The sequence below is a fragment of the Diabrotica virgifera genome, chromosome 3, assembly GCF_917563875.1.
Source record: "Diabrotica virgifera virgifera chromosome 3, PGI_DIABVI_V3a".
Taxonomy (NCBI): Eukaryota; Metazoa; Arthropoda; class Insecta; order Coleoptera; family Chrysomelidae; genus Diabrotica; species Diabrotica virgifera.
Window position 1 is genome coordinate 139,692,643 of NC_065445.1, and position 14,295 is coordinate 139,706,937.

The 14,295-nt window shown below is 31.1% G+C and overlaps 1 protein-coding gene across 1 annotated transcript in view; it reads right to left on the bottom strand.

The window, feature by feature from the left end:
* The window catches only part of LOC126882573 (uncharacterized), a 481,344-nt gene that overhangs the window by 22,628 nt on the left and 444,421 nt on the right, over nt 1-14,295 (bottom strand). The window contains exons 20-21 of the mRNA XM_050647545.1: nt 8,378-8,640; nt 1,058-1,269 (exon numbers count right to left, since the gene is read on the bottom strand). Of these exons, the coding sequence (XP_050503502.1) occupies nt 1,058-1,269; nt 8,378-8,640 (475 nt within the window). The remainder of the gene's footprint in view (nt 1-1,057; nt 1,270-8,377; nt 8,641-14,295) is intronic.

Below are 14,295 nucleotides of genomic sequence, written 5' to 3' on the forward strand. Positions count from 1 at the left end.
TTCTGTTGCCTTTAGTTCTCTAAATATTTCTAATAGGCCAGTTATCTGCCTCACCCTATATATATACCTATAAAAAATAGCAAAAATTGATATATCTTAATAAAATAATTGAAACAATATTATAGTGTTTTATTAACACGTGTTATAAATATTATTTCCATCAAGCTCTACACAAGCTTGGTTTTTATCAAGTAATTGTAAATTCAATATTTAGATGTTTAGCAATGATAAATTATTTAAATTCATCTGATAATTTAAAAGCAAAGATAATTTCCATAATTTTTTTTCAAGTCTAAAAGATTAGTCCTTTATTTAGTTACGAATTCACCGGTAGTTCATTGGTTAGCGAAAAATTATCTGAGGGCCAGAGTTACCAATTGGCCTGTAATTAGGATGGGGGATTAAAATAGTTACGAATTCTCCGGTACCCCTTTATTGGGTAGGTATTGGATTTTTGTGGATATTTTGTGGATTATTGTGAATAAATATTTTAGATATATACTTCTCTTTTTTATTTTATTTTATTTTATTTTATTTTATTTTATTTTATTCGAACAATTTGTATTTCGAGCAATTTTCATGTCGAGCAAATGATTTTCGAGCAATTGCATTCGAGCAATTGACCTAGAACCACGAGCTATAGCCTGAAAGACCAAATGAGATAGAATGAGAAATAAGGCAATAAAGGGATAACCAAACAGGAACTAATAATGAACAAAATAATAAAGATACAATTAAACTGGCATGGATAACTGATGAGAATGAATCCCAGTAAATTAACGAGAAAATATCACCAAAAAAAGGCCGACCGAGGAAAAAATGGATACACCAAATAGTAGATACGGGAAAGATTAAACAGAAAATGCTTGAAGAAATGAACATAATAGCACAAGATAGAAAAGAATGTAAGAGATGGGTGAATAGGTAGTTAAACTACCCAAATCTGACACCTGATGAAAGGCTATAAGGAAGGGGAGAAAGAAAAAAAGTTCTAAATAGTTAACTGTGAAACTTAATAACTGTGTGTAACAATAATAATAAATAAATAAAATCTTACACTAGGTGTGAAAGAATCTTCGTTGGTTTTCTCCAACTCAGAGATATGTGCTTTGAGTTGCGTGATGATTTCATCTTTCGTTCTTACTTCCTCTTCTAACATTTCGAATTTCTGTTGGTACTTCCCTTGAATCTCTTGAAGATGTGCACTCATCACTTGTTTTATAGCCATAAGAATATCAGCAAAATATTGTTGTTCATCTTCTAAGGAACCTGGAAAAGTATCAATGTAATACATGTATTACAGTACGGTAGTCTAGAAAAAAAATCCCACATGAAAACCACCTGCAACATTTTTCCAGAATATCAAAAGTCGGTGTTTCAGTAATCATTTAATCATATCTGATTAAAATCAAAATCCTATCTTGGTAACTTTTCGAGAAAACTGCGGTTTTATACTAGGCCAGTTCGTGACATACCCTGTTCGTGACACTTCAGCAGCCAGGGTACTGAAGCATTTTTTCGACAAGTAATACTTATAGAAACAAATTCTAACTATTTCCTGCGTAGGATCTGGCGGCCATTTTTATTTATAAACAATTAACTGCCAAAAAATGGCATTTTTCCCTTCTTTTTCAAATCAATGGAAAACAGTGAAACTTATGAACTTTTTATTATAAATATCTTTGAGAATATGGAAAAAGCTTTAAAATGACATATTACAAAGTTTGATATACTCATTTATTGTTAATATAATTGAGAAACAATTTCGGAATTGCACAAAAAAATATTTTTGCAATAACTGTTGTAAAAATTAGTGTACAGGTTTGAAATTTTTTCAAATGAGGGTTCTTTGCTGCTTAATATGTGATAAAAATTTCAAAGCGATTCATTCAATTGTTTAAATTCTATTCGAATTTTTTATCTCAGAGAGCTTTTTTTGCAATAACATAAGCCAGAAAAAAATGACGTTAGAACCATTCCACAGGAATCAACTGGAAGAGCATGAGCTATATTTTCAACTTAGTTAAAAAAAGCGAATAAAAAATGCATTTATTAGTAATAAATAATTATGCAAAAGTATCGTAAATCTTTTCTTATAAATTTTTGAATAACTTTTTCCAAAAAAATTAACTTTTTTACCCTGTTTTAAGTCCAAAACTACCATGTAATGTTATTTATATCATAATTGATAAAAAATTGTAATAAATATATATAATTTCTTATAAAACAAAATAAAAAGTTTATAAGGAAAGATTTACGATACTTTTGCATAATTATTTATTACTAATAAATGCATTTTTTATTCCCATTTTTAAAAACCAAAATCGAAACGTTAATAAAATTATTTTTTTCATTTTAATTGTGGCTTATTTCCCATATAAAAAATTAATCATAAAAATGCCACAAGGAAATAGCTTCAGAACAACTTTAAAAACCAAGTTGAAAATATAGCTCATGCTCTTTCATTTGACACCTGTGGAATGGTCCTAACGTCATTTTTTTCTGACTTATGTTATTGCAAAAAAAATGCTCTCTGGGATAAACAATTTGAATAAAATTGAAACAATTAAATGAATCGCTTTGAAATTTTTATCACATATTAAGCACCAAAGAACCCTTAATTGACAAAAATTTCAAAGCCGTACATAATGTTTAAAATAGTTATTGTGGAATTAATTTTTTTTTGCCATTCCGACCTTTTTTCGCAATTATATATTTAACAATAACTGAATATATCAAACTTTGTAATACGTCATTTTAAAGCTTTTTCCATATCTCAAAGATATTTGTACTAAAAAAACCGTAAGTTTCACTATTTTCCATTGATTTGAAAAAAAAGGGAAAAATGCCATTTTTTGGCAGTTAATTGTTTATAAATAAAAATGGCCGCCAGATCCTACGCAGGAAATAGTTATAATTTGCTTTTATAGGTATTACCTGTCGAAAAAATGCTTCAGTACCCTGGCTGCTCGAGTGTCATGGAAAAAACCTTATTACCCTGGACTATACAGGGTGAGTCACCACTAACGCGACGGAAGATTACAGCGAAATGGTAAGAGATTTGAAAAAAAATTAATTAATGGCTTGTAAGTTGATAAAATCTACATTTTAAAATTATTTTGAAATATACATGGTGTCCCAATAAATGGCGGCGTATCAAAATTATATTTTTTCTTATGGAACACCCTTTATTTTACTGCATTTTTAATTGTCCGCAAAAAATAAGGTATAATTTCATAAGATATCTATTTACAGAGTGTTCTGAGTTATGTTGACTTTTTTAAAATGCAAAGTTTTAAAAGAAGGCTTATTCTCAAGTTATTTAAGAAATAATAAAAAAAAAACTTTTACATCTAAATAGTTGGATATTGGTTGAATGTATTCCATGATTGATTATTACACATTTATTTACAGGGTGTTCAACATTTACAGTTTCATTATTGGATTATTCAATGTGTCATATGATGCTTATTTTAAATAAAACACCGTGTATATTAATTATTAATTATATTAAACGAAGTTACCTCTTTCGAATGGTATATGGATGTCCTATACCTAGGTCTAATAGTTTTTGCGTAATTTAAAATTATTTAAATTGTTAATCTGTAAATCGATTTTAAAACAAAAGATGTACCTATCTCATTGTATGACATCGTCATTTTATGACAGTACGGTCTGGTAATTATCAAAAATAAATATAAATTTAATTGTTCCTAAAAATGAATAACCACGTTATCTACGAAAGAGTAGACATGGTACTTTGCATTGGGGAGTGTTTGCAAAATTGTGTCTTACTTTCTAAAGTTTACGCTCAAAAGTAGGTATCCTGATAGAAGACACCCAAAACACGACTTTTTTGAGAAATTTCGGAAAGTTAAATAAAAATAAACCAGGTATTTGTGATCATGTCAAGGAACTTGATGTCCTGCTTTCTGTTACGGAAAACTCAAATACTAGTAAAGAAAAAATTTCGGGTAAATCAGTCAAACGACTGTTAGAATACTTAAGATAAACCACTATTATCCGTATAAAACTCAACTACACCAATATTAGACCGAACAGGATTAGGATAAATATTTAGCTTATCGTTTATGGACTTTAGACTTTGGAGCAGATCCTGATTTTTTTTAAATGTATTGTATATAGACCAATCTACCTCCTTTTATTAATAATGGTCTAGTAAATAGACATAATTTTCATTTCATTATGATACAGTAAACAAACATTTATTTCGTATAGTTTAAAAATCGAGAGTGCATAAATATTTTTTTTAAAATCAATTTACCGTTTAAGAAAATTATGAATTACGCAAAAACTATGAATTCTAGTTATGGAGCATCCCTATATCATTCGAAAGAGGAAACTGTGTTTAGTATAAGAAATTTATTAACATACACGATGTTTCATTTAAAATAAGCATCTTATGACACATTAAATAATCCAATAATGAAACTGTAAATTTTGAGCACCCTGTAAATAAATGTGTAATAATCAATCATGAAATACATTAATTATAAAATAGTTACCAGACCGTACTCTCATAAAATGACAATGTCATACAATGACATTAATTAACTATATCTTTTGTTTTAAAATCGATTTACAGATTAAGAATTTTAATAATTGTAAATTACGCAAAAACTATAAAACCTAGATATAGGACATCCATATACCATTCGAAAGAGGTAGATTGGTTTAGTATAATTATTTATTAATATACAACATGGTGTTCCATTTAAAATAAGAATTATATGACACATTGAATAATCCAATATTAAAACTGTAAATTTTGAACACCCTGTAAATAAATGTGTAACAATTAATCCTGAGATACATTCAAACTATATCCAGATATTTAGATGTAAAAGTATTTTTTATAATTTCTTAAATAACTTGAGAATAAGCCTTCTTTTAAAACTTTACATTTTAAGAAAAGTCACCATAACTCAGAACACTCTGTACATAGGTATAGGGAAGCCTTATGAAACTATACCTTATTTTTTGCGTACAATTAGAAAATGATATAAAATATATCGTGTTCCATAAGAAAAAATATAACTTTGATACGCCGCCATTTATTGGGACACCCTGTATATTTCAAAATAATTTTAAAATGCAGATTTTATCAACTTACAAACCACTAATTAAAATTTTTTTCAGATCTTTTACAATTTCGCTGTAATCTTCCGTCGCGTTAGTGGTGATTCACCCTGTATAATTCGTACATATTTATGTATAATTTCACATTAACACCTACAATAAAAACACTGCAATAACAATATAATCAATAATAATAATTACGGTTCGTTCGTTGCGATCCGGGACTGCACGCTGGGGTTTGTTTTGGTTGGATCAGGGAGAGCAGCTTATGTGCCTCCTGATGAGAGACTAATAAGTTTCGAAACCGGTAGGGGTGCTTGCAGCACTCTCTGATTGGACTAGGATATGGTTCGGCTGTGTTTTCGTGTTGCAACGAAATTAAAAATGGTTATTCATTTTTTTTAATAATAATTACTTTTATTTCAATAAATTTCATTTTTAACAGAAACAATTTTAGAAAGTTTAAATATTATAATTATAATAAATTAATAATAAAAATTAATACTACAAATGTTAAATATGTACAGAACTGTACTCATTTACAGCACGCAATTTTTTTGCATGCAATAACCATTTTAGTGAATTCAATAATTAATGTTAAAAATTTGAAATGTTGACCAAGGTAAAAAGCTAAGTTTGGTTATACTTACAGGCAAATCATATGCTGAGCCACCAAAAATACATTGGTAAAAATCCTTTAAATGTTAAAAAAATTTGTTACAATGATATTATTTTTGAAAAATCCAAGCGATGGATAAAAATCCGTAAAGATATGGCCTTTGGCTTCCTCTAACCCCGTACAAGGCGCGTACATTGCTTAATTGACAATATTATGTCTTCACATTTCGGACGGTGAATATCAACTGGATCGAGTGATCAGAGCATTCCCGGTTGATGTCATAACGATACTGTCAATGTAGCGTAAGGTTTTGTGAAATGATTTAATGTTACACTAGCCATCAATTTGAACCACTAACCACCAAAAACCTTCCAAATTGATAGTGTAACGTTAGATCAATTCACAAAACCGTACGCTATATTGACAGTCTCGTTCTGACATCAATCGGAAATGCTCTGAAAACTCAATCCAGTTGATACTCACCGTCCTTAATGTGAAGACCTATTTTCAATTAAGCAAGCAACGTGCCTTGTGGGGATTACAGGAAGCCAAAGGCCATATTTTTACAGATTTCTAACAACCACTTGGATTTTTTTAGCCATGTATTTTTTTTTGCTCACACGGAAAAGATATTGGGCGAATATCAGGCAGGATTCAGAGGTAATAGGTCGATGACAGACCAAATATTTGCGTTAAAAGAAATCCAAACTACGTGCTACGAACATAAAATAGCAGTATAGGTCCTGTTCGTCGACTTTAAACAGGCCTATCATACGGTACAGCGGCAATAGATGTACGCACTAATGAAAGAAATGGGCCTACCAGGTAAAATCGTCAGGATGGTAAAGATGACTATGGATAACTCCACAAACGAAATAGCATGGAAGGGACATAAATCAAATAATTTTGAAACAAAGGAAGGATTAAGACAAGGAGACCTACTATCAACGACTCTTTTTAATGTAATACTGGAAGGAATAATCAGGAAAAGTAAAATAAGCACACAGGAAACGATTTTTAAAAATGGCTACAAATGTATTGCATTCGCAAATGATCTAACATTATTATCGACAAGTAAGAAAGAGCTAACAAAATTAATGAGCAATATAATAAAACAAGCCAAAACTTTTGGTCTTCTCATAAATAAGGAAAAGACAAAATACATGATAATGGGAGAAACAGATAAAGAAAAAGAAGACAATTTCACATTGAAAATATAAGGAGAAAATGTATGCGCATTTAAAAGAGTTTCAGAATTTACATACCTGGGTGTAAAAGTAGATGAAAAGGGACATGGGGAAGGGGAAATAAAAGCAAGAATAGTAAAAGCAAACAAAAAGTATGGAGCATTGCGTCCATTAATGAAATCCAAAGATGTCTCAAGAAAAACAAAAATCAGAATCTACAAAACAGTTATCAGACCTACAGCTACATATGCATGTGAAACATGGGTGCTTAAAAAATCCAGAAATAGACATTTTAGAAAGATGGGAGAGGAAAATACAACCAACAATATGTGGAGGCGTGAAAATAGACGGGCAATGGAGAAGAAGAAATAATAAGGAACTTGAAGAACTATATAATGAACCAAAAATAACGACGGCAATCAAAGCACAGAGAATCCGATACTTAGGACACATCGAAAGAATGGGAAAGGCGAGAATGCCAAAAATGGTTCTATTACGTAAGCCAATACCAAAAAGAAGAATAGGAAGACCAAGAAGGAGATGGAAGGACAGCGTATATGAAGACTTAAAAAAAGTAATATTGTAAACTGGAAAGGAAAAGCTTTAGACAGAAAACAATGGAAGGAAGTGGTGAAGAAATGTATGGAAAGACTATATATAATGTTAAGTGTAGTATTAAGTATTTTATACAAACAAATGTAATATTGTATATATTATAGTAGTATAGGATATAGGATTATATGTATATAATATTATGTAATAGTAATTGTAAGGAAAAATTAAACCTTTCAGCCCTAGGCCTTCGCGGCCTGTTGAGCTTAATAAATAAATAATAATAATTTTTTTGGCTCAGCATTTGATTTGCCTATAAGTACAAAAAACTTTGCTTTTTACCTTGGTCAACATTTCAATTTTTAACATTTATATTCGCTAAAATGGTTATCTATATTTATTATTTTAGGTAACAGCGCTGATGACGATCTACTTAGATCGAAAACGTTCTGTGATAGATGTGGCCTTTTAAAGTCTTTTTTTTAAATAAATATATCTTTTATAAAGCATTTTTCATTAAATTTTTTTACAAAATAACTACAGTTCTTTAAACATTTAACTTGTAATATTTATTTTTAATATTTATTATAAATAAAATAATTAAAATTTCCAAAAATTGTTTCTGTTAAAAATGAAATTTATTGAAATAAAAGTAGGTAATTATTATTATTGATTATATTGTTATTGCATTGATTTATTGGAGGCATTAAAAGGTTCAATGTGAAATTATACATAAATATGTACGAATTCTATAAAATCACAGTTTTCTCGAAACGTTACCAAGATACGATTTTGATTTTGATCAGAAATGATTGCTGAAACACCGACTTTTGATATTCTGGAAGAATGTTGCTGGTGGTTTTCATGTGGGATTAAAATTTTTCTACACTACCGTGACAGGGTAGTTAATAGTTTTTACCTTTATGAATTTTTACTTGGTTATTAGGTTTGTTAGGCACGATCTGGATTCCACATTTTTCTAATTCCATTTGTTTCTCATCCTGAGGTAAATCTAAACCATTATCTAAGGGTGAAGGGACAATAGGAAATAAGCTGTGTGGAGTTCCTGTCAAATTGGCACTATTTGGTGGACTTTGGAGGGTGTCTCTGTTAAAAGTTACACTTTTTGATAGTTTGCTATGCCTTGCAGCGTACCCTTCTATTGTTGGTGCTCGCATTAACCTAAAAATATTAAAATTATTACTTTAAATCAGATTTTATTAAAAGTTGGATCACTATTGAATAACTGCTTACCATAATTGACACAACTTTATACAAAAAGACTGTAAATTACATAACTGTAAATTTTTATTGCAAATTTTAATACCACTTTATTATTTATTACGAAAATTTAATTTGTGATATCCCATTAATGAAATTTTGAGATGATTCTTATAGAACCATATTGCAATTTATATTGAAATAATATTTACATTGCTAGCAAAATGGGGGATTACGAAAAAGTCCAAAAGCATAATTATTACTCTGTAATTTGTTTTATGATAAATATTGCAAGTTTAAAAGACCCTCCCTAAACCTTGTTGTTAATATGCTTGTCTATTCGTTCTTGTAACATTTTAGTTGTAAGTTACAAGGTAGTATTTAGCAAATTAATAGCTGCATAGTTTTCTGGCTGTTTTTTATTACCCGTTGTGAGTAATAGGAGTACACTACAATAGAATACTACAGAGTACAATAAACCAGCCTATCTATGTTTTATAGACCTGACACAGGCTTTCGATCGCATCCAAGTCGAAGACGTATTACACCTACTGTATAGAAGAAACCTACCAATCAATATTATACAAACTATCAAAACCATCTACTTCCATAATCGAATACAGGCAAAGATAAATGGAAATCTAACACAGTTTATACCAGTATAAAGGGTGGTCAGGAAATAATACAAGTAGTACGTAAAGGTCATGGTTACAGAATGGGGAACAAAGAAATCCAAATACTATGTTATGCACACAACACCGCATTAATCGCCAAGACAGAAAACGATCTTTACCCGCTTTACACCAACAATAAATTGATCAAGAAATTGACCAATTTATTCAAGGACAAATTTGACGTGTACAAAATGTATGGTTTATGGTACAAAGCACAATTTAACATTCAATTTTAACCACACATCATCTAAAGTGTTATGTGATTTTACCGTAAAAATGAAGAAATTTGACGAAATAAAACATATCCTATAATAGAACATGTTCTATTTCGTCAAATTCCTTCATTTTCTTTTTATTCACGGACAAATTGGATGTAAAATTGTGTTTTGTACTCGTCAAATTTGACTTTGAAAAAGTTGGTCAATTTCTTCATCAATTTTTGTTGGTGTAAAGCGGGTACACACATCTTCAATACAACAGCGAAGAAATATAATGTGATAATATCAGCAGAAAATACCAAATGTATGGCAACATCTAAATACCCACTACGATGTAAAATCGAAATTGATGGGAAAATAATAAAGCAGGAAGCAAGGTTTAGATATCTGGGAATAGATATAACTAGTTACGGAGATCTTAAAGAAAAAGTACGACAAAAAAGCATAAAAGCAAGTAAAGCGGCGGGATCTCTTAATGACAAATTCTGGAATAACAAACACCTAAGACAAGACACAAAAGCAAGAATCTATAAAGCAGCAATTAGACCTATTGTTACTCTTCGCCGATGTTACCGGTTTTTATTGAAGGTATGCGAAGGTAAATAACTAGTTTTATTTTCTACCAAACAAAAAAATAATAATAAGAAATCAAAAAAATCGGAGAATTCACAAACTATTTATTCTTATTAACCAAAACTAAAATAATTCATATTAATCTTAATTGAAAATATAAAAAAAACCCAAAAGGAAAAGGTAAAAAGCTCAACTAAAGTTTATATTTGCCTCTAAGAATATTCTTTTCAGCGTACACCCATATTATAATTCTTAAAACTATGTAATATTATATTTAGGTACTATTTACAAGAAAAAAAATACAAAACCGAGATATTTGTCAGACTGCTGTATGGTGTGGTGGCTTAGACAGGCAAAACAACGTTCTTTTAAGAGAAGTATTGGTTTGATCCTACCTTATGTTTTTTTCGTCGATGTTATACACGTGGATGATGTCGTACAGCATTTATATACTTGGATACTTCACAGATATACAGGTTATATAAATATCGACCCTGGACAAGGGTGTTTCAAAAAAACTCACAACATCAAAATGAATTGGAGAGAAAGAAAAATTGTTGGCCTGAAATGAATAGATACATCAGCATGCAAGCAGAGCAAAAGGTATAAATTAAAATTACTAAAGGTTTCCCTTTAGACAACGAATCAGGTGTTAAAAAAACAAAGCTTACCTTAAAGATAGCGTATGGCCAAAAAGAAAGGTCTTGGGGACCTAAATATCCAGATATTTTAAATCCTTGCTGAGCAAGACAATCGTCAACTTCATCAAATTGAATATTTCTTAATTAGTTATCTGGATTACTTCTGATTAAATATCCTCAAGGAGTTTCATAGGACAATACTAACTTGTCCTCATGAAGTGTAAATCAAAAGTGAGCAAGATATGACACTAGACAGGTAAAGACAAAGAGATGACCCTTACTAGACAGGTAGCAATGTATACCTAAAGCCTACTTCATGCCTGATTTTCTATATGATTTCGGACTTAAAAATGGCTTGATAGCAGCTAATGTTCAAGACAATATAGAAGCCTGATTTTTATAATTGTTTAGGTCAGTACTTGTGACAATAAAGCAAAAATTATGACAATCTTATTTATAAGAATCGTTTCTAGTTGCTTAGCGACTTTTAACCCGTAACACTATATTGACATACACGGCGGAGACAAGACTTGAGACATCTAAAACGAGACGATACTAGAAACAACAGAGATAAATATCTCGACGAATATCAGGGAAAAATCTGTTAGATAGGGAGAGAAACATACAAAGAGCATGCAATGTAAAAGACATAACTGGATGGGTGACACAATGGAAACTGGCGTTGACCGAATAAATTAGTAGAATGGCATAGGATAGGATAATATGAATAGCACGAGATAAGTCACCAAATGAACGAAGAAGTATTGGTAGACCAAGAAAAAATGGTGCGATAATTTAAGGAATTTAGGAGGCTAATATTTAAGACGATACAGGCTTTAAAGCCTACATACACGAACGAAAAAGAAGAAGAATAATAATAGGATTAGCTCTTTTTTCCTACATTCTTCTGGTATCTTATTGTGTCTTTTATGTTGTTTATTTTTCTGCCATTGCCGGTCCCCCACATTTGAACAATTCATTTTTGATGTCCATCCCATCTTTACCTGCAGCTTTTTTGTTCTTTAGTTTTTCAAGTATTTTTTGCAATTAATGCGTGTTTATATGAACTTTTTGTTCTTCTTTTTGTACGTTTGTTCTTCGGTATGTAACTTTATAAAGAAAATCCATGCATCCTTTTTGATGTGTTTCGTGTCTATTAATTTCTTCAATTCCGCTTTGTGACTTTGATCTCTTTTAAAGCGCCATATTTTTTGTACACATAAAAATTCAGGATTCAGGTTTTGTTGTCCAGGTTTCTTATCCATAAAACAAAGCGAACTAGACGTAGCACATCAATAATATTAGATGTCAGGTCAACGACAGACTTCTACTGCACAATAAGCCGCGTCCTCACTGGTAAATTTTTCCGCGCTTATTGAATTAATGGTTTGTCGCAAGAATTTGCGTCACAGATTTAACTGCTAGACCACCGAAAATGTGTTTATCGTTCGTTGTGTGCGTCTGCCCAGGTTGTGTGGAGTAAATAACGCAGCGTCCACACTGCAAACCGTATGCGAAGCAAATCCTTTGATGTTTTGTCAAAAACCAACAACCGATGAAGCGTGTGAGTTGTGTGTATCGAAAATTTTTGCGTCCGATTTATGCGACAAACACGTCCACATTAGCACAATTTACCGCGAGCACGCAAATATTTGCGACGAACAGCTGGTTCGTCAAAAATTTTTACCAGTGAGGACGCGGCTATACAGATCGCTAGTTAATAAAGCTTTTTCATGCAAGTTCAAATCTGGTCGAAATTTTCTCATCACTTTAAATCCTGCAGTCAATCCAGCTACCCAGATATCTAACGTGTTCCACCCTTTCAAGGATTTTTTTTTATTTTTATTTTTATTTTAGTACCTACTGAGTGTTTGATATTCATTTTTCCGACCACCATCAATTTTGTTTCCTTTACGTTGATTGTTAAGACCTTTTCAGTGCATTCGCTGTTTACAGCACTCAACAGGGTTTTAAAGACTTCTAGACTTTGTCTGTAGAAGCTGTCATGTCGTTGCTCCAGCTTTACAATTTTTAAGCAATATTATTGTAAATAAGGTAAAGTTGTACTGAAGAATATAAGACCAAGTTAAGAGAATTATATAATAAAACTTACAACACAGAAAATGCCGCGATAGAAGAGTTGTGGGATAAATGAAAGATGCAAGTATATATATACACAAGCAGCAAAAGAAACGATAGGAATACAAAAAATAAATAATAAACCATGGCTATCGAGAAGCAAGAAAAAATAAAAGAAAGGAAACTACCTAAATGTAAAATGCTAAAAAATGATCTAAGAGATAGGGAACAAATGACGAGGGAATATAGAGAGGCAGATAAAGAAGTTAAAAAAAGTGCGAGAAACGACAAAAGACAATATAACGAAGAATTGTTAATAGAAGCACAAACAGCAGCAAAAGACAACGACATGGGAACTCTATATAAAACGACGAAAAAACTAAGCTCACGCGGAAAAATGAATGTTGAGCATGTAAAAGACCAAAACGGGAAAATATTGAAGAATAAAAAGGAACTAGTTGAGAGATGGATCGAACATTTTGAAGAAGTATATGCCAACAGAATAATAGAGCACGAAATGGAAAATGAAGAAATAAAGGAGAACTAAGCTTCACCGAATCGGAATTCACAAAAAAAGTAAGTAAAGCAATACAACAGCTGAAAGGGGGAAAGCAGCTGGAATAGATAACATTACCACAGAACTACTGAAAGCAGATAGAGAAACATCGGAAGAAATCCTATATGTACTAATACACAGAATATGGCGGGAGGAGAGAATACCTGATGATTGGAAAAAAGGTATAATTGTAAAGATACACAAGAAGGGAGATCAAACGAATTGCAACAATTGGCGAGCAATAACACTACTTTCTACAGTGAGTAAAGTCATGACAAAGATGATACTAGAAAGAATGAAAGAAACTATAGACCAGTTGTTAAGACCAAACCAAGCGGGCTTCAGAAGTAATAAAGCATGCACAGATCATATTAACACATTAAGAAACATATAGAGCATTCTATTGTAGAACAAACAATAGAATGGCAGAGCAAAATCTATATAAATTTCATTAAATTTAGACAAGCCTTTGACCGGATTAACAGAGAAAAAATGTAGGAAATATTAAAGAGATATGGAATTCCATTAAAATACATATGAATTATCAAAATTTTCTATGAAAACTATACCGCACAAACCATGCACAATGGGAAACTCACAGAACCAATCAACATAGACAGTGGAGTCAGACAGGGGTGTATTCTATCTCAACCATATTTTTGATCTTAATCGACTGGGTCATAAAAAAGGCAACGAAAAATAAAACAGGAATTAGATGGATGCTTTTGGTCAGCTTGAAGATCTGGACTTTGCGGATGATATATGTCTGGTGTCCGAAAAAAGAGAACATATGCAGAAAAAACAGAAAAGGTGACAAAAGAAGCAAGAAAAATAGTGTTAGAAATTAACACAAGAAAAACCAAACTTTTGAAGAT